We start from the raw sequence: 22928 nt of genomic DNA on the forward strand, positions 1-22928 counted from the left end.
TTGAGATGGGATGAATTGGCACGTTCAACGCCAGCGATGATGTGCCCACATGTCCGTAAACTAGGTCACCAGCTTGGCCTTAGTAGGCTAGCCTATATGAAACTGGACCGTGTCTCCTGGGACTTTTCCAACTGCTCCCTCGACGTCCCTCCCCACTCCCTCCAACACTCACCCACCTACACACTCACGCATGCTGCACACTCAGACTCATTCACTCCCCCCCCCCCTCCTCCCCACACACACTTTTAGATTCCTACATATTGGTCTTGACGGGAAGAAGAAAAAAAAGGGTTGGGAGGTTCTCTTCTGCTGTCCTACCAGTCCAGTCAATTTAAAGGAGGAGTTAGGACGGAGTGTCACCTTGTTACTGTCCAAAAGCGGAAGTTGCATCACAGGTTGTCTTTCCATTTCCCATGAAAACCGGAACATCCGGTTGTTGGGGACTGGGCACAGGCTAGTTGGCACATAGACCTATCCTGTGAGTGTCAGGGATAAGTGTCAATTCCTTTGGCATGGTGAGGATGTTTTGATGCTCACTGTGGGACTTTGTATCTCATCACCTACTGTGATGTCTGCTGGGATGTCTCATGATTGAACATGATACAGGTTTTCTGCAGAGTCTTTGGGATTGAATGCCAATATACCACAGCTAAGGACTGTTCTTGCGCACGACGCAACCCGTAGTGTCTGGATACAGCCCTTAGCCGGGGAATATTGGCCATATACCACAAACACCAGTGGTGCCTTATTGCTATTATAAACTGGTTATCAATGTAATTAGAGCAGTAAAAATAAATGTTTTGTCATACACGTGGCATACGGTCTGATATACCACGGCTGTCAGCCAATCAGCATTCAGGGCTCCAGCAACACTGTTTAAAATCTACATTTATAGCTCTGGGAAACTGAGGATCGGTACAATGCGTTAGGTGTTTTATGTTGATTCGATTTCTGAACTTCACCTGAACCTTTTGAAGTTGTTCTTTTAATATGTATTGGTTTATGACATCAGAACACGAATAACAAATGTTCAATTGTCTCTAAGCAAATGATCCCGTGTCGCTCAGTTGGTAAAGATTGGTGCTTGCAACACCAGGGTTGAGGGTTCAATTCCCACTGGGGAACAAGTATGAACTAGTTTGAAATCCACTCACTACTGTAAGTCAATCTGGATAAGATTGGCTGCTAAATTACTAAAATGTTAATTTACGTAATTTTTACTTTAACTTTCCATAGGTCATAGGACCACCTGCTATTGGAGCCATAAATAGTTGCTATAATCCCCCATTGAAAAGCAATCCTGACTTCCAGGATTCTTGCTGGATCACTCCTCCATTGACATCCTTACACTGTGGTTCTCTTACACACGTGGCATGCTGCAAGTAGACAAGTACCACACTAATATTAGACACAGCACACAGGAATTAACCCTCGGTTCAGAGGGGATTTGATGACATTGGGATTTAGCATCATTAAAGCCTGTAGAGTGTACCGTCTGTCAGTGCAAGAGTGTGACATGGAATCGCTTCCTCTTGCCTCGGACGCCGCCACACATTTACTCACATTCCCTATATTTATGTTATCCTTCCCCACACACATGATCAATTTATTTGCCATAATATCTTCGCCCTCTACTCTGCTTTAAAGGCCCCTATCACACAATGACATTCTGACTTTCTTTACAATTACCACAGGGTTTAGGCTGCAAGCTTCTTATTCCCAGCAGCTGGATCAAGCAGAAAAAGTTACACAGATGAAAGCACACAGCAGTCACAGGTCACACTTCACCAGGTCTGAATGAACGAATTTGGTTGACTCACATACTCACATAAATGGGTGTGGAAAGGAGACACTGGCTAATGGGTGTGGAAAGGAGACACTGGCTAATGGGTGTGGAAAGGAGACACTGGCTAATGGGTGTGGAAAGGAGACACTGGCTAATGGGTGTGGAAAGGAGACACTGGCTAATGGGTGTGGAAAGGAGACACTGGCTAATGGGTGTGGAAAGGAGACACTGGCTGTTGGGTGTGGAAAGGAGACACTGGCTGTTGGGTGTGGAAAGGAGACACTGGCTATTGGGTGTGGAAAGGAGACACTGGCTAATGGGTGTGGAAAGGAGACACTGGCTAATGGGTGTGGAAAGGAGACACTGGCTAATGGGTGTGGAAAGGAGACACTGGCTATTGGGTGTGTTGAAACGTGAGACGCTCGCAAATGGTGTCTCGGTAGCGCTATACGTAGACCTACGGTATCTTAACCCCCATTTAGAGGCGGTCTGCTATTCCGCTTACTCTAAACATTTGCTTAGCCCGATGCTCTGCAGAATGCTGGTTAAAGGGCCGGCTCGGCTCACAGTTTGGTGCCAGAATGTTCTCCCCACACGCTGTTAGGCCTCAGGTGGGCGGAATGGCAGCGTAAGCTGTGGCCAGACACATGAAAGCAGCCAACTCTGACATTCCAGTCTGCTGTGTGTTGATATACAATTCCTCACAAGAGGAAATGTCATACTATTAGCCTCTGAAAACTAGCATTAGCTAAAGTAGCATTAGATAAAATATATGGGATGAATTATGCCTGCATATTTAAGATGACGATTTTATTGTTGCAAGGTGAACAATGTAGAGCCTTATATTGCCAAATAAATTGTCTAGTGATTGCTTAATGCGATTTAGTAGGCCCTAAAACATCTTATCAACCCTTTTTGAGGGAACTTTATTTAGCAAAACAGAATAATAAGATTGCGTAATTTGCTACAATTATCTCTAATTTTCTTTTGATTGTTGTAACAAAGTCGGTTGTTAGGCCTGCTTTGGTAACACAGACCAAAATAACTCATTCCCATTGTTTGTTTAGTCTTCACGCTCTGTCTGGGTCTGTAGTTTTTCCTCTGTTGATGGTATCGGCTAGCCAGACTGATGCTAATGCTAAAACAGAGCCCATTGGAAATGATAGAGTGGCTAAATAAGAATAATCTCCACTTGTCACTGCCCTCTGTAGCAGTCATCATTTTAGAATTTTATTGACGTTCTCTTTTCTTCTGGTTTTCAAGCATTAGCCAACTCTATTTTTAGCCTTCGACCCAATGTAATCAATGAATATTTGTTGCTTCTAGCGAACTCTAATTACGTACTCGTACTACATGTTTTTGAACCATCTCAACCATGAGGAGGATATGTGTGTGTTTGTGGTTCATCCAGAACTCCATTACAAGCTGTAATAGCTGGATCAATGAACCATTACCACCAGACATCGATCACCATCATGGCCCCCAATGTCCCAGTAAAGAAAATCTATGGGGCTGAGCTGAAACTCAGTGAAGTGGAAGTTGGAGTCATTTTCTTGTCTTCCAAACAAATTGGGTCCGTTTCCCGGTAACGATGGAACTTAGGCGTACGAGTGTTTTTAGCAATGTGCTCTATCCTACGGCGGCCAGAGATTTAACATGTGTTTCCCAAAACGCCACGCAGAGAGAACGTTCACTAAGTGTGTCATTTTAACATGTCGATATAGATAGGATCGAAAGATAGGGAACGCTGCTTTCGGATCAGCTTTCTCTATTCAAGTCTATTTTATCATTCGATTTATTTCACAGTACTGATGACGGATCAGCTCCTAGAGCAACGGTATCACCTGCGGCTGCAAATAGAACTCAATTGATTGAACATTAAATGTATTTCAATATGATTCAAATAGGCCTATAGCCTGCTGTTTATATTTTAATGCAGTCATCTCAGTTTTCATTTGAATTTTTTTAAACTGTACGTCGCTTGTTTGTATCAATTGAAAACAGATTGGCAACTTTGTATTTCTAAGTCAACATTCTTCTGAAGTTATCTGTGGTCACAGAGAGACGGATAAACCATATGATTATATGTTTAGTGGAGATGTTCTGTGTAGAAAGTGACACGGGAGGGTAAAAAATGATCTAACGGCGCACTTAGCTGTTCTACGAGTGGTTTGAGGCAGGGGTAGATTACGAGTCTTAGCTGTTCTACGAGTGGTTTGAGGCAGGGGTAGATTACGAGTCTTAGCTGTTCTACGAGTGGTTTGAGGCAGGGGTAGATTACGAGTCTTAGCTGTTCTACGAGTGGTCTGAGGCAGGGGTAGATTACGAGTCGTTTTCAAGTGTAACGTTAATAGCAATGGTTTTGGGAAACAGCTTTGAGATTTAGAAATGCTCCTATAAAGATTCTAGCGATTTAACTTTTGGGAGACCAGGCCTTGTTGGTTAGAGCTTTTACCATAAGTCTTCTGGTTGATTTCTGGTTAACAGCCAGTTAACCTACTTTGTCATCCATTTACACACCTCAGCCGAACAGTCATTTTAATATTATCTTTTCCACTTCATTTACTTTAATGGAGGTTTGTTTTCTAAAAAACTGTCTCTTCTGCTTCCACAGGCGATGGCATGCCAAAGGAAAGCAGTCCGTTCATAAACAACACAGACAATGAGAAAGGGAATCTATACGATGGGAAGAACATGGCCCTCTTTGAGGTAACTGTCAACATCCAACAGCCTTGATTTATATATAAAGTTATCTGTAGTATTTCATTTGACCTTTGACCTAAGCTTTGACTTAGGTCTGTTGGTCAGGGATTCAATGTTAAATGGAGTGGGACAAAAACTGTGCGGAAGGGGCTTTCTCTGTTATTTCTATCCACTGACTAATGCCATTTGGCTGCTCTAACCTCTCTATGGTAGTGATACATTATATTGAATCCTATGAATAACATGAATTATGGACTGTGAAATCTATTTCTACTACTCTACTATAATTTGATCCAGCGAAGCTTTTCTAATCTCCTTTGATTTCTCTACAGTTTCTAAATTCCTCTTGACCGTTTCTCCCATCATTGCAGTTCTCAAGTTATTTCCTTGACCCATATGCAGAGAGCTTGAATGCTAAGAGGTGTTATGACACTTTTTGTGTTATGGTATTTTTTTGCTCACAGGAAGAGATGGACAGCAACCCCATGGTGTCCTCTCTGCTCAACAAGCTGGCTAACTACACCAACCTCACCCAGGGGGTGAAAGAGCACGAGGAGGCAGACGACGACGAGGGGCCAGCCAAGACTAAGAAACCAGTCAAGGTAAGCCTGTCGTCTCCACATTGTGTGGACAATAACGTTTTAAAATTCTATTTCTAAATTCTGAGATCAACTTAGTGACACAATCCACTTCCGTGCACATCCGACTCCTACTATTGGTGATAATGACAAAGCAAATGTAATCCTCTCAACGTGGGGACTTTGTGGCTGTTCTGAAGTGTGGAGGAAGAAATAGCTTTGTTTGGACTGTTGGTACTATAGATGGAACAGCCTATGGTTTCAAGTCTATAAAATGTCTTCAATTGGTTAGTGTATCCCATCATGCGTGTTTTCTGCTGATTGTATTGTACCCTTTTTGAAAAACTGCTGAATTAATGATTGCAGAACAGGGTCTTTGACCAGAGCAAACATTCATTGTGCAGCACGTGTGCAGCACGAAGAACATGCAAACATTCCCACTTTGTTTGTCTACACTGTGATTGATCAGTGTTGCCTTTATACTTACTAACCCAACTTCTTCTATCTATCCTAGACTATGGTGACATGTATTACAACACGAATAAGACCTTACTTTGTGAATCAGATGTCATTTATAACAATCTTTGCAGATTAATTATTGGATACCATTATAAGACGTCATTGCACAAAATATGAATCACTGAATTGTCTGTCACTCCCAAACAGAACACAACTGCATTGGTACCAATTTATTTTATTTTTGTAATTTATTTGTGTATCAACTTAAATTTCCCTGTCTATATTAACAAACACCTAACTTTACAAGAGTCACACTACTCCTTTCGACAACAGCAGCAATTACAAACTCCAAGGGTACGTCATGAGATTAGAATAAGATCTTTCAGATACAAAGACCCAACTGGAATACTTTACCTTCAGAAATCAGGGCATTACAATCACACAGTGATTTAAGAAAGCCCGTTTTCACATGTTAAGAACAAACTGTGTTTTTAACTAATAGAAACATGTGCAGATATTTGTAAATAAAAATATATGTACTATGACTTCAGAAAGTATTCATACTCCTTATTCCATATTTTGTTGTTACAGCCTGAATTCAAAATGGATCCGATATTTTTTTTCTGACCCATCTATACACAATACCCCATAATGACAAAGTGAAAACATATTTTTAGACATTTTTGCACATTCCTTGAAAATTAAATACAGAAATTTCTCATTTACATAATTATTCACACTCCTGCATCAATACTTTGTAGAAGCACCTTTGGCGGTGATTACGAGTATTTTTGGGTACACCTAGATTGTATAATATTTGCCAATTATTCTTTAAAAAATTCTTCAAGCACTGTCAAGTTGATTGTTGATCATTGCTAGACAGCCATTTTCAAGTCTTGCCAAAGATTTAAGTCAAAACTGTAACTATGCCACCCAAGAACATTGAATGTCATCTTGGTGAGCAACAACAGTGTAAAAGATATAGAATAAAAATACTTAATGACTGGGTTGCGTCTCTGGCAACCTAACCGCTAGAATGAACGGCCTGCCGGCTTGGCTCGCAACCATAGATGTGTCGGGGCAAGACCTATATTTTTGTTGAGGGATGAAATAGTAACCTATGAATACAATTATTAAAATTAAAGTTTTTTAAATTTAACTTCTTCGGGGTAGGGTGCAGCATTTTCACTTTTGGATAAATAGCATGCCCAAATTCAACTGCCTGCTACTCATCCCCAGAATATAATATATGCATATTATTAGTAGATTTGGATAGAAAACACTCTGAAGTTTCTAAAACTGTTTGAATCATGTCTGTGAGTATAACAGAACTTATGTAGCAGGCAAAACCCCGAGGACAAACCATTCAGACTTTTTTTTTTTTTTGAGGTCACTGTCTTTTCAATGAGTTTTCATTGGGACACCAGATTTCTAAGGGACTTGTTTGCAGATCCTACCGCTTCCACTGGATGTCACCAGTCTTTGGAAATTGGTTGAGGTTTTACCTTTGTGTAATGAAGAAGTACGGCCATCTTAAATGAGAGTCACTTGAAGTAAATTGTTTGAGAAAGGCACATTACCAGAAAAGTTGCGTCAGTTTGTTTTCTTTTTGTATTGAACACAGATTATCCGTCTTCAATTTGATCGATTATTAACGTTTAAAAAATACCTAACGTTGTATTACAAAAGTAGTTTGAAATGTTTTGGTAAAGTTTACATGTAACTTTTGAGATATTTTGTAGTGACGTTGCGCAAGTTGGAAGCTGTGTTTTTCTGGATGAAACGCGCCAAATAAATTGACATTTTGGATATATATCGACAGAATTAATCGAACAAAAGGACCATTTGTGATGTTTATGGGACATATTGGAGTGCCAACAAAAGAAGTTTGTCAAAGGTAAGGCATGAATTATATTTTTATTTCTGCGTTTTGTGTCGTGCCTGCAGTGTTGAAATATGCTACTCTCTTTGTTTACTGTTGTGCTATCATCAGATAATAGCATCTTATGCTTTCGCCGAAAAGCCTTTATGAAATCTGACATGTTGGCTGGATTCACAACGAGTGTAGCTTTAATTTGGTATCTTACATGTGTGATTTAATGAAAGTTTGATTTTTATATCATTTTATTTGAATATGGCGCTCTGTATTTTCCCTGGCTATTGGCCAGGTGGGACGATTGCGTCCCACCTACCCCAGAGAGGTTAATTGGTAACCCATTGTAGAAAACCAATTGTACACTCAAGGTTTTGCAACGCCTGTACACTCGAGGTTCATACCACAGCTGTGCTGATCTATGGTACTCGGCTCCGCCTCATACCTATGACCGCAGCACAGCCGTGCTAAAAAAAAGTAGTTCAGCACGCTTGTCTCGTGTACAAGTGCCTTATTCAGAATCTGTTTAAATTTTTTTTCTTTTTTCTCCTATCACAGACATTTAACTCTAACTGTTTTAAAGTCACCATTGGCCTACTGTTGAAATCCCTGAGCGGTTTCCTTCCTCTCCGGCAACCAAGTTAGGAAGGACGCCTGCATCTTTGTAGTAACTGGGTCTATTGATACACCATCCAAAGTGTAATTAATAACTACACCATGCTCAGAGATATTCAATGTCTGTTTTTTTATTTTGTCATTGGAAAATCATTGGAAAATCTCCATAGTCTTTGTGGTTTAATCTGTGTTTGAAATTCACTTCTCGACTGAGGGACCTTAAAGATAATTGTATGTGTGGGGTACAGATATGAGGTAGTTATTCACAAATCCTATTAAACACTATTATTGCACACAGAGTGCAACTTATAATGTGACTTGTTGAGCACATTTTTACTCCTGAATTTATTCTGGCTTGCCATAAAAAAGGGGTTGAATACTTATTGATTCAAGACATTTCAGCTTTTAAGTTTGTATTCATTAAAAAAAATATCTACAAAAAGAATTCCGCTTTGACATTATGGGGCATTGTGTGTAGATCAGGGACACATAATCTAAATTTAATCATTTTAAAATTCAGGCTGTAACACAACAAAATGTGGAATAAGTCAAGGGGTGTGAATACTTTATGTATGTATTATAGGCACTTAGTTTTATTAGTTATATTAGTAGTTGTAGCAGTTGTCTTCATTAGTTGTATTGTTAGTTGTTTTTATTAGTTGAAGCAGTTGTTTTTATTAGTTGTAGGACTTAGTAGTTGTACAACTTTTTTTATGCTGTTAATGTACAGTACCAGTCAAAAGTTTGGAGACCTACTCATTCAAGGGATTTTCTTTATTTTTACTATTTTCTACATTGTAGAATAGTAGTGAATACATCAAAACTATGAAATAACACACATGGAATCATGTATTAACCAAAAAAGTGTTAACAAATCAAAATATATTTTAGATGTTTGATTCTGCAAAGAGCCACCCTTTGCCTTGATGACAGCTTTCCACACTCTTGGCATTCTCTCAACCAGCTTCACCTGTAATGCCTTTCCAACAGTCTTGAGTTCCCACATATGCTGAGCACTTGTTGGCTGCTTTTCCTTCACTCTGCGGTCCAACTCATCCCAAACCATCTTAATTGGGTTGAGGTTGGGTGATTGTGGAGGCCAGGTCATCTGATGCAGCACTCCATCACTCTCCTTCTTGGTCAAATAGCCCTTACACCGCCTGGAGGTGTGTTGGGTCATTGTCCTGTTGAAAAACAAATGACAGTCCCACTAAGCGCAAAGCAGATGGGATGGCGTATCGCTGCAGACTGTTGTGGTAGCCATGCTAGTTAAGTGTGCCTTGAATTCTAAATAAATTACTGACAGTGTCACCAGCAAAGCACCATCACACTTCCGTTCACCTACTCTGCGTCTCACAAAGACACGGCTGTTGGAACCAAAAATCTCAAATTTGAACTCATCAGACCAAAGGACAGATTTCCACCGGTCTAATGTCCATTGCTCGTGTTTCTTGGCCCAAGCAAGTCTCTTCTTATTATTGGTGTCCTTTTAGTAGTGGTCTTTGCAGCAATTTGACCATGAAGTCCTGATTCACCCAGTCTCCTCTGAACAGTTGATGTGTCTGTTACTCGAACTCTGTGAAGCATTTATTTGGGCTGCATTTTCTGACGCTGGTAACTCTGATGAACTTATCCTCTGCAGCAGAGGTAACTCTGGGTCTTCCATTCCTGTGACGGTGCTCATGAGAGCCTGTTTCATCATAGCGCTTGATGGTTTTTGCGACTGCACTTGAAGAAACATTCAAAGTTCTTGCAATGTTCTGCATTGACTGACCTTCATGTCTTAAAGTAATGATGGACTGTCGTTTCTCTTTGCTTATTTGAGCTGTTCTTGCCATGATATGGACTTGGTCTTTTACCGAATAGGGCTAACTTCTGTATACCACCGCTATCCTTGTCACAACACAACTGATTGGCTCAAACGCATTAAGGAAAGAAATTCCACAAATGAGTTTTTAACAAGGCACACCTGTTAATTGAAATGCATTCCAGGTCACTACCGAAGCTGTCATCAAGGCCAAAGGGTGGCTACTTTGAAGAATCTCAAATATAAAATATATTACACTTTTTTTTTGGTTACTACATGATTCCATATGTGTTATTTAATAGTTTTGATGTCTTCACTATTATTCTACAATGTAGAAAATAGTAAAAATATAGAAAAACCCTTGAATGAGTAGGTGTCCAAACTTGACTGGTACTGTATGTTTTATTATTATTTAATTGTTATTATTATTGGATAGTAGTTGACATTTTTATTGTTACTGTGTGTGTGTGTGTATGCACAGTTAAAGTCAGAAGATTACATACACCTTAGCCAAATACATTTACACTCAGTTTTTCACAATTCCTGACATTTAATCCTAGTAAAAATTCCCTGTCTTAGGTCAGTTAGGATCATCACTTTATTTTAAGAATGTGAAATGTCAGAATAATAGTTGAGAGAATGATTTATTTCAGCTTTTATTTCTTTCATCACATTCCCAGTGGGTCAGAAGTTTACATACACTCAATTAGTATTTGATAGCATTGCCTTTAAAATTGTTTAACTTGGGTCAAACATTTCAGGTTGCCTTCCACAAGCTTCCCACAATAAGTTGGGTGAATTTTGGCCCATTCCTCCTGACAGAGCTGGTGTAACTGAGTCAGGTTTGTAGGCCTCCTTGCTCGCACACGCTTTTTCAGTTCTGCCCACAAATTTTCTATGGGATTGAGGTCAGGGCTTTGTGATGGCCATTCCAATACCTTGTATTTGTTGTCCTTAAGCCATTTTGCCACAACTTTGGAAGTATGCTTGGGGTCATTGTCCATTTGGAAGACCCATTTGCGACCAAGCTTTAACTTCCTGACTGATGTCTTGAAATGTTGCTTCAATATATCCACATCATTTTCCTGCCTCATGATGCCATCTATTTTGTGAAGTGCACCAGTCCCTCCTGCAGCAAAGCACCACCACAACATGAAGCTGCCACCCCCGTGCTTCACGGTTGGGATGGTGTTCTTCGGCTTGCAAGCCTCCCCCTTTTTCCTCTAAACATAACTATGGTCATTATGGCCAAACAGTTCTATTTTTGTTTCATCAGACCAGAGGACATTTCTCCAAAAAGTACACTCTTTGTCCCCATGTGCAGTTGCAAACCGTAGTCTGGCTTTTTTATGACGGTTTTGGAGCAGTGGCTTCTTCCTTGCTGAGTGGCCTATCAGGTTATGTTGATATAGGACTCGTTTTACTGTGGATATAGATACTTTTGTACCTGTTTCCTCCAGCATCTTCACAAGGTCCTTTGCTGTTGTTCTGGGATTGATTTGCACTTTTTGCACCAAAGTTCCTTTATCTCTAGGAGACAGAACACTTCTCCTTCCTGAGCGGTATGACGGCTGTGCGGTCCCATGGTGTTTATACTTGCATACTATTGTTTGTACAGATGAACGTGGTACCTTCAGGCGTTTGGCAATTGCTCCCAAGGATGAACCAGACTTGTGGAGGTCTACAATTTTTTTCCTGAGCTCTTGGCTGATTTATTTTGATTTTCCCATGATGTCAAGCAAAGAGGCACTGAGTTTGAAGGTAGGCCTTGAAATACATCCACAGGTACACCTCCAATAGACTCAAATGATGTCAATTAGCCAATCAGAAGCTTCTAAAGCCATGACATCCTTTTCTGGAATTTTCCAAGCTGTTTAAAGGCACAGTCAACTTAGTGTATGTAAACTTCTGACCCACTGGAATTGTGATACAGTGAATTATAAGTGAAATAATCTGTCTGTAAACAATTGTTGGAAAAATTACTTGTGTCATGCACAAAGTACATGCTGTAACCGACTTGCCAAAACTATAGTTTGTTAACAAGAAATGTGTGGAGTGGTTGAAAAACGAGTTTTAATGACTCCAACCTAAGTGTATGTAAACTTCCATATATGTATGTGTGTGTGTGTGTGTGTGTGTATATATATATATATGTGTGTGTGTATGTATAATAATTTGTTTTGACACTGCAAAATGTTAAATAAATACTTGTTATGCTCCAAGAAAGCCACCACCACACCCTCCCATAAAGAAATCAAACGACTCTGGCCACCACAACGACATCAAAAACACATTCTTGTCATATTTCTCACAGACGGTTGTTTTCTTCAGGAAATGTGGTCAAAACAGCAATAATTGAATGCATGTCAGAATCCGAAGTGGAGCCCTAGTTCTTTATATAGTGCACTAATTTTAACCAGAGCTCTGGTCACAAATAGTGCGCTATATGAGATAAGCTTTCATTTCGGACACATCCTAGGTCTGGGTGTTGTGCCATAGGCTTTGCAGAGCACCCCCTCCTGAAATAGTTTGATTTATTTTACCTTTATTTAACTAGGCAAGTCAGTTCAGAACAAATTCTTATTTACAATGACCGCCTACCCCGGCCAAACTCTAAACCGGACGACACTGGGCCAATTGTGCGCCACCCTATGGGACTCCCAATCACGGCCTGTTGTGATACAGCCTGGAATTGAACCAGGGTCTGTAATGACGCCTCTCGCACTGAGATGCAGTGCCTTAGACCGCTGCACATCTCGGGAGACCCAAGGGGCATGTGGTCCCATGGGGTGAAAAGCATGGTTGATAATCATTCATGCAACCTCTTTTTCTACTGGGCTGAATGTATCTGGTGTTCTGTTGCGTTATCTGGTGTTGTCCTTTAAAGGGGCAATCTACAGTTTGAACAATAACAAAGCGGACACCCCGCCACTGATTTGCTAAACAGCTGGAGAAATATAACCACTCTCAAAGTCATGGACTGACCATCCATGATATAAACATTATAGGTTTAACCATGTTTTCAGCTACACAGTGTTTTGTTTAAAATGACATTGTTTGCAAACAAATGCTTTTATTTTTGGTTTTGATGGGGTGTGACAGTTGAACTAAGCTCATGAAGCTTCGAAGTTATTTTCTTCAAGAATCAATGGGTATTTACAGTGCATTCGGAAAGTATTCAGACCCCTTGACTTTTTACACATTTTGTTACGTTACAGCCTTATTCTAAAATTGATTAAATAGTTTTTCCCCCATCAATCTACACACAATGCCCCATAATGACAAATCAAAAACAGGTTTTTAGATTTCTTTGTAAATGTATAAAATAAAAACGGAAATATCACATTTACATAAGTATTCAGACCCTTTACTCTGTACTTTGTTGAAGCACCTTTGGCAGCGATTACATCCTTGAGTCTTCTTGGGTATGACGCTACAAGCTTGGCACACCTGTATTTGGAGAGTTTCTCCCGTTCTTCTCTGCAGATCCTCTCCAGCTCTGTCAGGTTGGATGGGGAGCGTCGCTGCACAGCTATTTTCCGGTCTCTCCATAGATGTTTGATCGGGTTCAAGTTTGGGCTCTGGCTGGGCCACTCAAGGACATTCAGAAACTTTTCCCGAAGCCACTCCTGTGTTATCTAGGCTGTGTGCTTGTGGTTGTGGTTCTGTTGGAAGGTGAACCTTCGCCCCAGTCTGAGATCCTGAGCGCTCTGGAGCAGGTTTTCATCAAAGAGCACTCTGTACTTTGCTCCGTTCATCTTTCCCTCGATCCTGACTAGTCTCCCAGTACCTGCCGCTGAAAAACATCCCCTCAGCATGATGCTGCCACCAACATGCTTCACTGTAGGGATGGTGCCATGTTTAGTCCAGACGTGACGCTTGGCATTCAGTCCAAAGAGTTCAATCTTGATTTCATCAGACCAGATAATCTTGTTTCTCATTGTCTGAGAGTCGTTTAGGTGCCTTTTGGCAAACTCCAAGCGGGCTGTCATGTGCCTTTTTTACTGAGGATTGGCTTCCGTCTGGCCACTCTACCATAAAGGCCTGATTGGTGGAGTGCTGCAGAGATGTTTGTCCTTCTGGAAGGTTTTCCCACCTCCACAGAGGAACTCTGGAGCTCTGAGTGACATTCGGGTTATTGGTCCCCTCCATGACCAAGGCCCTTCTCCCCAATTCCTCAGTTTGGCCAGGCGGCCAGCTCTAGGAATAGTCTTGGTAGTTCCAAACTTCTTTTAATTTAATTTAAGAATGGTGGAGGCCACTGTTCCACTGTGGACCTTCAATGCTGCAGACATTTTTTGGTACCCTTCCCTAGATCTGTGCTTCGACACAGTCGTGTCTCAGAGCTCTACGGACAATTCTTTCAACCTCATGGCTTGGTTTTTGCTCTGACATTCTCTGTCAACTGTGGGACCTTATATAGACAGGTGTGTGCCTTTCCAAATCATGTCCTGTCAATTGAATTTACCACAGGTGGACTCCAATCAAGTTGTAGAAACATAAAGGATGATCAATGGAAACAGGATGCACCTGAGCTCAATTTTGAGTCTCATAGCAAAGTGTCTGAATACTTATGGAAATAAGTTATTTGTTTTTTTATACATTTGCAAACATATCTAAAACCTGTTCACTTCGTCATTATGGGGTATTGTTTGTAGATTGATGAGGACAACATTTATTTAATACGTTTTAGAATAAGGTTGTAATGTAACAAAATGTGGAAAAAGTCAAGGGGTCTGAATACTTTCCAAATGCACTGTATCATAAATGTACAAGTAAAAAAAAAAAAGAAGATGTTTATGAACAAACCTCATTCTCTTCCACGGGTCTGACACAACCCAGCCCTTTATACTTCTTCTCTCACGGTTTCAGCCTGGAGGAACCTTTTATTAAGTTGTTCTTCCAAGCCAGTTTGTTGCTAAAAATCTAAAGAAAATACCCACACTGTTTTCCAAGTGGTGCTGCAATTCCACAGTAACCACAGCCTCTGTCCCATGCCAATTGCCCCATCACATTTTCTGCATGGAGACCAGATGCGGATAGGCATTTCTGATTGGTGCTAGAGTGCCAAGGATGGAGTGAGAATAACACCGCTGGCCTGTCCAGTCCTCCACTCTCAGAACAGGATAGTGGGACTTTCCTTTAGTTATAGGTTGAGAGATGGTCGAAAAGGTAGCTACAACTTTGAAGAAATAGGGGACGGTACTCTACATTCAGGTCCATTTCCGTTTCTTTTAACAATCGCGGTATCCCCTCCTTTTTTTGAGCTGTTGCGAAACTTATTTTTCTGGAATGGATCTGTGAGGGCGATACCTGTGATGAAAGTTCTGGAAAGTTTAATCACGGTGCAGGGTAGAACTGTTTGCTTCGCTGTACATTTTCCAGGAGGTGATAAGGTCAAGATATTGATTATACTCTGAGAATGGGACATTTTCCTCCAGCAACAATGCTTGTACTGTATCTCCATGACTCCTTGGTATATTTTTGACCTTGAATGCATGTATTTATCAAAAAACACAATAATTGGTGGGGTGTTTTGATTTCAATTGCGGGAAACAAGGATTGAATTCAATGTATCTTACAAATGTGTTATTAAGCTCCTGGCCAAGGCAATGCGTCATATAAGGCACCAAACCAGACAATAATATTTAATGGTTAAAGAAAAATGCATTTTCCGATGCTTTTCACTTGGGCATTTTGTCCTAATAGTGGGTTTGAGTAATATTATAGTTGCGTGGTACACTATGATGGGGGATGGGATTTCCCCCATATCAAATTGTCATGACAGGTAATAAAAAGCAATATCTTAAATGTAATCCATTCTAAATACTACAGTAGGTGAATATGATTGATATAGTGAAACTGATCTCCTTTACCTGTCGTCACCCTGCGCCCTCCCTTCTCAGAGTCCTGCGTTGGGCACATTAATCGGGGTGTACCTGCCCTGTCTGCAGAACATCCTGGGGGTCATCCTGTTCCTGCGCCTCACCTGGATCGTGGGCACAGCTGGCATCATGGAGTCCCTGGCCATTGTGGTTATGACCTGTTCCTGTGTAAGTAATATATTAATATTCTTATTTATCCAAAGCGACCTAGTCATGTGTGGATACATTTTATGTATGGGGTTAATTTATTTATTTCAAAACCTCCCTTTGTACAACATTTTTGAAGGCTGTGGTCATTGATGTGAATACTAACAGTATGTATATTATAAACTGTGCAGACAATGCCATCAGCTAAATTACCAACCCATTTTGAATTGGTGGGGTGGTGTTGTGTTAGTGTGAGAATAAGATTGAAAGGGAGGCAGTGTGAGAAAGAGAGCGGGAGAAAGATTGAGAGGGAGTGAGTGATTTAGTCAGTCCTGGTCACTGATCCCCCTATATTTAGCCGTGAAGCTCGACTTAGAGGGACGTAGAGCTCCCGCTACTGATGACACCTGGCAGCTTGATATCTAATCCTCTCTGTCTTGTCTCGCCACAAGCCTCTCTGACACACAGGGGCCTGGCTATATTTATTAACCCAGCCCCCTCAGACAATGGTTCCTCAAAGCTTTGGTGCGGCGGGAGAGAGAAAGGCTTAAGGCTCGGCTCAAGATTGAGCCCTTCCTGTCTATGCGCTATCGGACGGAAGTACTCTCCTCCTCGCCCATCGGCTTAAGAGCTATGAACAATAGAAGCCACGCGACTCCCAGTGTGTTACCTAATGACTGTAATGGATTGAGCAGCTTTAGGCTGTGGCTGTGTGTGTGGCTGTGTGTGTGGCTGTGTGTGTGGCTGTGTGTGTGTGTGTGTGTGTGTGTGTCGAATCTGTTGCTGTCTCTGTCATCCAAGAGCCACTGCTCGTCAAAATGTGTCGACATGATCACTAAAGTAATAGTAGGCTTTAATTGTGATTGGCATACAGTTTAGCAGTGGTGTGAACCAATATTGTTTTGGACATGTGGAAGATGAGTTCACACAACTACAAATAAATGCATTCTGTCCTCTAGTAGTAATATGAATGAAGAAGCGGTTTCTAACTTTCTACATGGCTAAATGCAAGGTATGTCAGTAAAGAATTGAAAGAATAGCCTACTTGTGCAGGAGAGATGAGCCAGTGTACAACGCTCACCTATTCGATGCAATCAGAAATGCATAAAGAACCTTCATTTACTGAGTTTAAGGTTGTTGTGGAAAGGGTTCTATCTGAAACCAAAAGGGTTCTACCTGGATCCAAAAAGGGTCCTTCAAAGGGTTCTCCTATGGGGACAGCCGAAGACCCCTTTTTAGGTTCTAGATGGCACCTTTTTTTCTGAGTGTGTCATTTGTGTCTTCATAGATACACACATTCATCCTGTTCACTTCCACCTGGCTAGACATAGACACTGGACAGCACTTTCCATTTCACTCATTCCACACAACAGACACCAATGTAGTATTCTGTTGAATGCTGCTTCCATTCAAATGGGTAAGCTGTCTTTAGGGGGTAAATTGCCAGCTAATTGGCTTTTCTCCAGTTCAGCACATGGCCTGAAAGAAAATCAGGAAGCAGGGGACAGGGGACAGGGATTTATTTTGGTCAATCATTGCCACCCGTGTCAGCTCAAGGGCAGGAGGAGTGTTATGTAACCACCAACCAGTCAGATACAAATATCTTTGAAACCCATTAAACACTCCCGAAACAGACCAATTTCACGAAAACGGGGTTCATATCAATTACCCAGCCGCCCACGATTGTGTTCCCAAAGATTTATAAGCCATAGCTGAGTCGTTTAGCCACTAAATATAGGATAAGCTCCCCTTTTGATTCTTTTTCTGTAGATTCCATGAGGTTTAGATTCAAAAATACTGCTTCTGCTGAACCTAATCTAATATTTTGAGATTTTTCTCCCCTCTTTGCAGACAATGCTGACCGCCATATCAATGAGTGCCATTGCTACGAATGGTGTGGTTCCAGGTAGGTTTCCAACATGGATAATGGTACATTTCTACTTTTTCAAAATACAATTGAGCTGCCCTATAATCCCCTTCACCTCAAGACATTACATTGAATTTCAACTTCAAATGAAAATTAAATCGATTGGCGAGTTGGGTTCCAGCACCAGAGGGAACAATATATACCACTACACTACACCCTAAAGTGAGTTCCCCAAAGGCTGTGGTTGTGACTGACTCTGTCCCCCGTTGTTGGTCTGTAGCTGGAGGCTCCTACTACATGATCTCCAGGTCCTTGGGGCCAGAGTTCGGCGGGGCCGTGGGGCTCTGCTTCTACCTGGGGACCACTTTCGCTGGCTCCATGTACATCCTCGGTACTATAGAGATTCTACTGGTGAGTATCCTTTGCAAAGATACCATAATTTTTGTGACCACCTGCTCTGAACCGATAACAACACTGCAAGATAAGGCTGGTCTTTGAACGTGCAAAAACGCTGTACCTTTACTGAACTGAACTTCCCTGATGACACCCCGTCTCCCTTCTCTTCCCAGACCTACATTGTGCCTAGCGCGGCCATCTTCAAGGCAGAGAAGAAGGAGGATGAGGCAGAGGCACTGCTCAACAACATGCGGGTGTACGGTACCTGCTGCCTCACCCTCATGTCCCTGGTGGTGTTCGTGGGTGTCAAGTACGTCAACAAGCTGGCCTTGGTCTTCCTGGCCTGTGTCATTCTCTCCATTCTGGCCATCTACGCCGGAGTCATCAAGACCGCCTTCGAACCGCCAGACTTCCCGTGAGTCTAAACTCACAGCCTTGTATAGAAATACAACCAGAAACATCTAGAAGAGATCACACACATTACTCTTACCTCGGATCATAAGTCTCCTCAGAACGTCAAAGGTATCTGTTTTTTTTGTTTGTCAAATGTAATATTTCAATGTTTCGTTCTATGTCCTCCTCCCAGCATTTGCCTGTTGGGGAACCGCACGCTGCAGAACCACAACTTCGACCAGTGCTTGAAGACGATGGAGGTGGACAACGTGACGGTCACCACCAAGCTGTGGTCCCTGTTCTGTGACTCTCCAGACCTCAACGCCACCTGCAACGAGTACTTCACCCTAAACAACGTCACTGTGATCCAGGGCATCCCTGGCCTGACCAGCGGTGTCATCAGAGGTGACGGGCTACCTTTACAAAGATTGTTTTAGACGGTGGCTATCTGTTCTATTCATGAATTGGCATTTTGTTACGGCAGATTTCTCCTAATGCATATAATGAGATCTACAAAACTGATTTGGGATGAAATTATTCCAACAAACTTTGATTGTGCGGATAACTATACCTTAATGTAAAGCCTGTGCTTCCTCTCAGTCTTACGACCCCTATCCTAATGGAAACCCGGATTACGATCATTAGTTTATTTGTAAAGCATAATGCTGTATATGCTCCTCTGACTACTTACTATATTATCTTTGAAGCGCTTGTGAAAATTAGATTAGGAAGATGTACAGGAAACGTGATCCATTCCTGAGATCCAACAGAGTGATGCTTGAAGAAAGTCTTGTCGAAGTGTTCCCTGGCTTATTTACTGACAGGATATTTTTTATATGATAGATGGGACTGTCTTCAATTCAGTCAGCCCAGTATCATCTAGATCCATCATAGATTTATGCTGAGCTGCAGGGCTACCACAGCCTCCAGAATACTTTACACGGTCATAGTTTTGGGTTACCACAACGTCCAAGATGTTCAGGACATTCCAAAACTCTGACATTGATGTCCACTCCCCCATCATCACTTCCAAAGTCCTCAAATTCCCGAAGTTATGGAATTGGGCATGTGCTGACAGGTGATTGATGAGTTCCATATGAACTCTGTGTTCTTCCTTCAGGATAGTGACTAGTGATCTTTCTCCCTTCCTCTCTCTCTTTCCCCTTCCTTCTCTTCTCCCTCCCTCCCTCTCTCTCTGTTAACCACCCCCCCCATCTCCCCCATTCCTTTCCCACCTCTCTTTTCTCCCTATCTCCTAACCACCCCTCCACTCCCTCTCCTTCTGCTCCCCCCTCATATAGATAACATCTGGGGGGACTACGGTCCTAATGGCATGCTGGTAGAGAATAAGCACCAGGCATCGGAGCCGGCTGCAGACACATCCCAGGACATCTACATGCCATACGTGGCCAACGACATCACCACCTTCTTCACCCTGCTGGTGGGGATCTACTTCCCCTCCGTCACTGGTACGTTCACATGGACATCCACTTGTCCGGGAAGCGTTGCTAGGGTACAGAATAGTGGATCTTTGTAGATAGAAGGTGCTCTTTGGGAAAGGGATTAAGACCAAGGCATGTTCACTTGTTTCAATTGGTTATTCGGTTAACACTTTAGAAGAACTTTCATTAATAAGTAAGCTATTTATAACTTATTTTTTTATATATTTTTTTTTACAACTGTTGTTGCTGTGTTGATGGGAGACAGTAACCCGACCTAGACCCACCAAAGTACAAGCAGCAGCACAGCTCTTACTTGATAATGTTATAATACTTGCTTTCCCCTCTTCACAGGAATCATGGCTGGATCCAACAGGTCTGGTGATCTGAGGGACGCCCAGAAGTCCATCCCCATAGGAACCATCATGGCCATCGCCACCACCACCTTCATCTGTATCGTTAATGACAGCAACAACAGCCCAACCATACATGTGTCTAATAGGACACATTTAAGCACCTACCAAATTATTATAAAACATGACAAGTCATTGTGTTGTTATATGTAAACTGTAAAGCTAGGTTGTATTCATTTGGGCACTCCATAGGAAAACGTAGCAAAACATTTTGCAATGGTAATCACAATTGAGAATTCCTTATTGGACAAGTCCAGGTAGTCTCTCCCTGCTATACTCTAATCCATTTGGTGCTCAAATGAATGTGACCCTGGTTTATTTTTCACCTCTTGTCCTCTGGAGGCCAATTTCCTTAATTGCGTCACCCAGACATTTCCTCTGTAATACTGTTTGGCGCCTGCATCGAGGGAGTGGTGCTCAGAGACAAGTAAGTGCTGTTTCACTTTTCGCACTTGGTATGAAAGCAGGACAAATGTCTTGTTTATTTCTTGAGCCTCATCTGGACATTCAATCTTTGATTGAATTATTGTAGTTACCTTAAAAACTCCTGTTTTCTTAAGTAGGAACAGACCATGGGTTAAGGTGTCTCCTCGTTAAGAGATAAGAAGCCCAAATAGGTGTTTTGGACATTGAAAAATTGGTTTGAAAACATCACAGTTTCCCCTTAAAAAAGCTATTTGTCTGTGACACATAGTAGCCCCTTGTTGTCAGGTTAAGAGTTCAAGTTAATTACACTGGGCACACAATGGTCAAAGGGTTTGTGTCCAGCTGGCAAGGTATTTTTCTACTTTCATCAGCGTAGGTATGCATGTCTCCGTGTGTATTGTCTGAGTACTTTTCTAATGAATACATCGGTCTGTCTGTGTGTGTGTGTGTGTGTGTCTGTCTGTCCTAGGTTTGGGGACTCGGTCAAAGGGAACCTGGTGATTGGCATCCTTGCTTGGCCTTCCCCCTGGGTGATTGTGATTGGCTCGTTCTTCTCCTGCTGTGGAGCGGGTCTGCAGAGTCTCACTGGAGCCCCCCGGCTGCTGCAGGCCATCGCACGAGACGGCATCGTGCCATTCCTACAGGTCAGAACACACACATGCACACTATAGACACACACACACACACACACACACACTGTAGACACACACAGCAACACACACACTAACTCTCTGGCATTTCCCTGTGTCCCAGGTGTTTGGTCATGGCAAAGCTAATGGAGAGCCCACCTGGGCCCTGCTGTTGACTGGTGGGATCTGTGAGATCGGCATCCTCATTGCCTCTCTGGACGCTGTCGCCCCCATCCTCTCCATGTGAGTACCCCCATTTACTATCATCTCCATATCCTCCCTCTTCTCTCCTGGTCTCACACCTCTCTCCACCTGTCTGTCTGACTTTCTCCGCCCCTTCCTCACAACTTTTTTTCCATCTACCTCTCTCCCTTTCTCTCTTTCTTTCCCTTCTTTCTTCCATCCCTCCCTCTCACACTTGCTTTCCCATCTACTGTAGCCTAAATGTAGCGTTGCAGAACTGGTCTCTGGAGGTTTACTGACAAATGGTAGTCTTGTGTAATCTTACCACTTCCTCATTGTGTATCTCTCTCCCTCTCAGGTTCTTTTTGATGTGCTACCTGTTTGTCAACCTGGCCTGTGCCCTCCAGACACTGCTGCGCACCCCTAACTGGAGACCCCGCTTCAAGTTCTACCACTGGTAAAAGGAAGCCCCTCTCTCTCACTCTATATGGTGCTGCCCTCTCAAATTAGCTTCACTGTTTTCTCCTGCTTTCTCAAGTACTATAGCAGTCTCTGTTAGCCTAGCAACAAACCTCCTTACTCTACCTGAGAATGTTGTAATTGAGCTGTGGCAGATCCCCCACCCCCCCCCCCGAGAACACATTCTCTCTCTCTCTCTCTGAGATGCTGAAACATTGGACCAACACTTTATATGTTGCATTTTATAATTTTGCTAACTTCTTTGCCATTCGCCTCATTCACGGGGCAAGCGGCAGCCGTGCTCCTACCAGCTCATGTTCCGTTTTCCTCACACAGCCCACCGCCCTTCTCCTGACCGGCGACACTAGCTGCCAGTCGGAAGCGAGATGCTTTTTCGTAGTTATTAAGAAGTAGAATGCCTAATAAAAACATGTCCCAAAAACTCATCGCAACTCAAATTACAAAATCATCAGTACTGACTTACCACTCGTGTATGTAGTAAATAAGTAGTGAAACAGCATATTATTGAGTAGAACTTGTAAGAACTTGGCCAGGTCGCAGTTGTAAATGAGAACTTGTTCTCAACTAGCTTACCTGGTTAAATAAAGGTGAATTTTTTTTTTTTTTTTAAATACTAAGTTCATTTTTTTCATTGAGTTTGTGGTGATATACTGGCACCTGGTGGCGACTAGAAGCAATTGCATAATATGAACTATTACGAATTGATGGTCCTTTAAAATTATTATTATTGCTTGTAAAAGTACTTAAGTCCTTGAATTTGACTTGCCACTGCCTCCACCCCTACTCGGCAGCATAAATCTCATTACCCTAAACTGGCCAAGTATTCAAGGTCCACCCTACAGCTCGTGT

The 22928-nt window shown here is 42.0% G+C and overlaps 1 protein-coding gene across 2 annotated transcripts in view; it reads left to right on the forward strand.

The window, feature by feature from the left end:
• slc12a7b (solute carrier family 12 member 7b) overlaps positions 1-22928 on the forward strand; it is a 58118-nt gene that overhangs the window by 17764 nt on the left and 17426 nt on the right. For both annotated transcript variants that reach the window (XM_038997683.1, XM_038997684.1), the window contains exons 2-14: positions 4401-4495; positions 4954-5091; positions 15728-15874; positions 17705-17759; positions 18001-18131; positions 18290-18531; positions 18703-18914; positions 19811-19978; positions 20303-20401; positions 20731-20788; positions 21257-21431; positions 21541-21659; positions 21958-22056. In XM_038997683.1, coding sequence (XP_038853611.1) covers positions 4401-4495; positions 4954-5091; positions 15728-15874; positions 17705-17759; positions 18001-18131; positions 18290-18531; positions 18703-18914; positions 19811-19978; positions 20303-20401; positions 20731-20788; positions 21257-21431; positions 21541-21659; positions 21958-22056 — 1738 coding nt within the window. The remainder of the gene's footprint in view (positions 1-4400; positions 4496-4953; positions 5092-15727; positions 15875-17704; positions 17760-18000; positions 18132-18289; positions 18532-18702; positions 18915-19810; positions 19979-20302; positions 20402-20730; positions 20789-21256; positions 21432-21540; positions 21660-21957; positions 22057-22928) is intronic.

Source organism: Salvelinus namaycush, chromosome 7, assembly GCF_016432855.1.
Source record: "Salvelinus namaycush isolate Seneca chromosome 7, SaNama_1.0, whole genome shotgun sequence".
Lineage (NCBI taxonomy): Eukaryota > Metazoa > Chordata > Actinopteri > Salmoniformes > Salmonidae > Salvelinus > Salvelinus namaycush.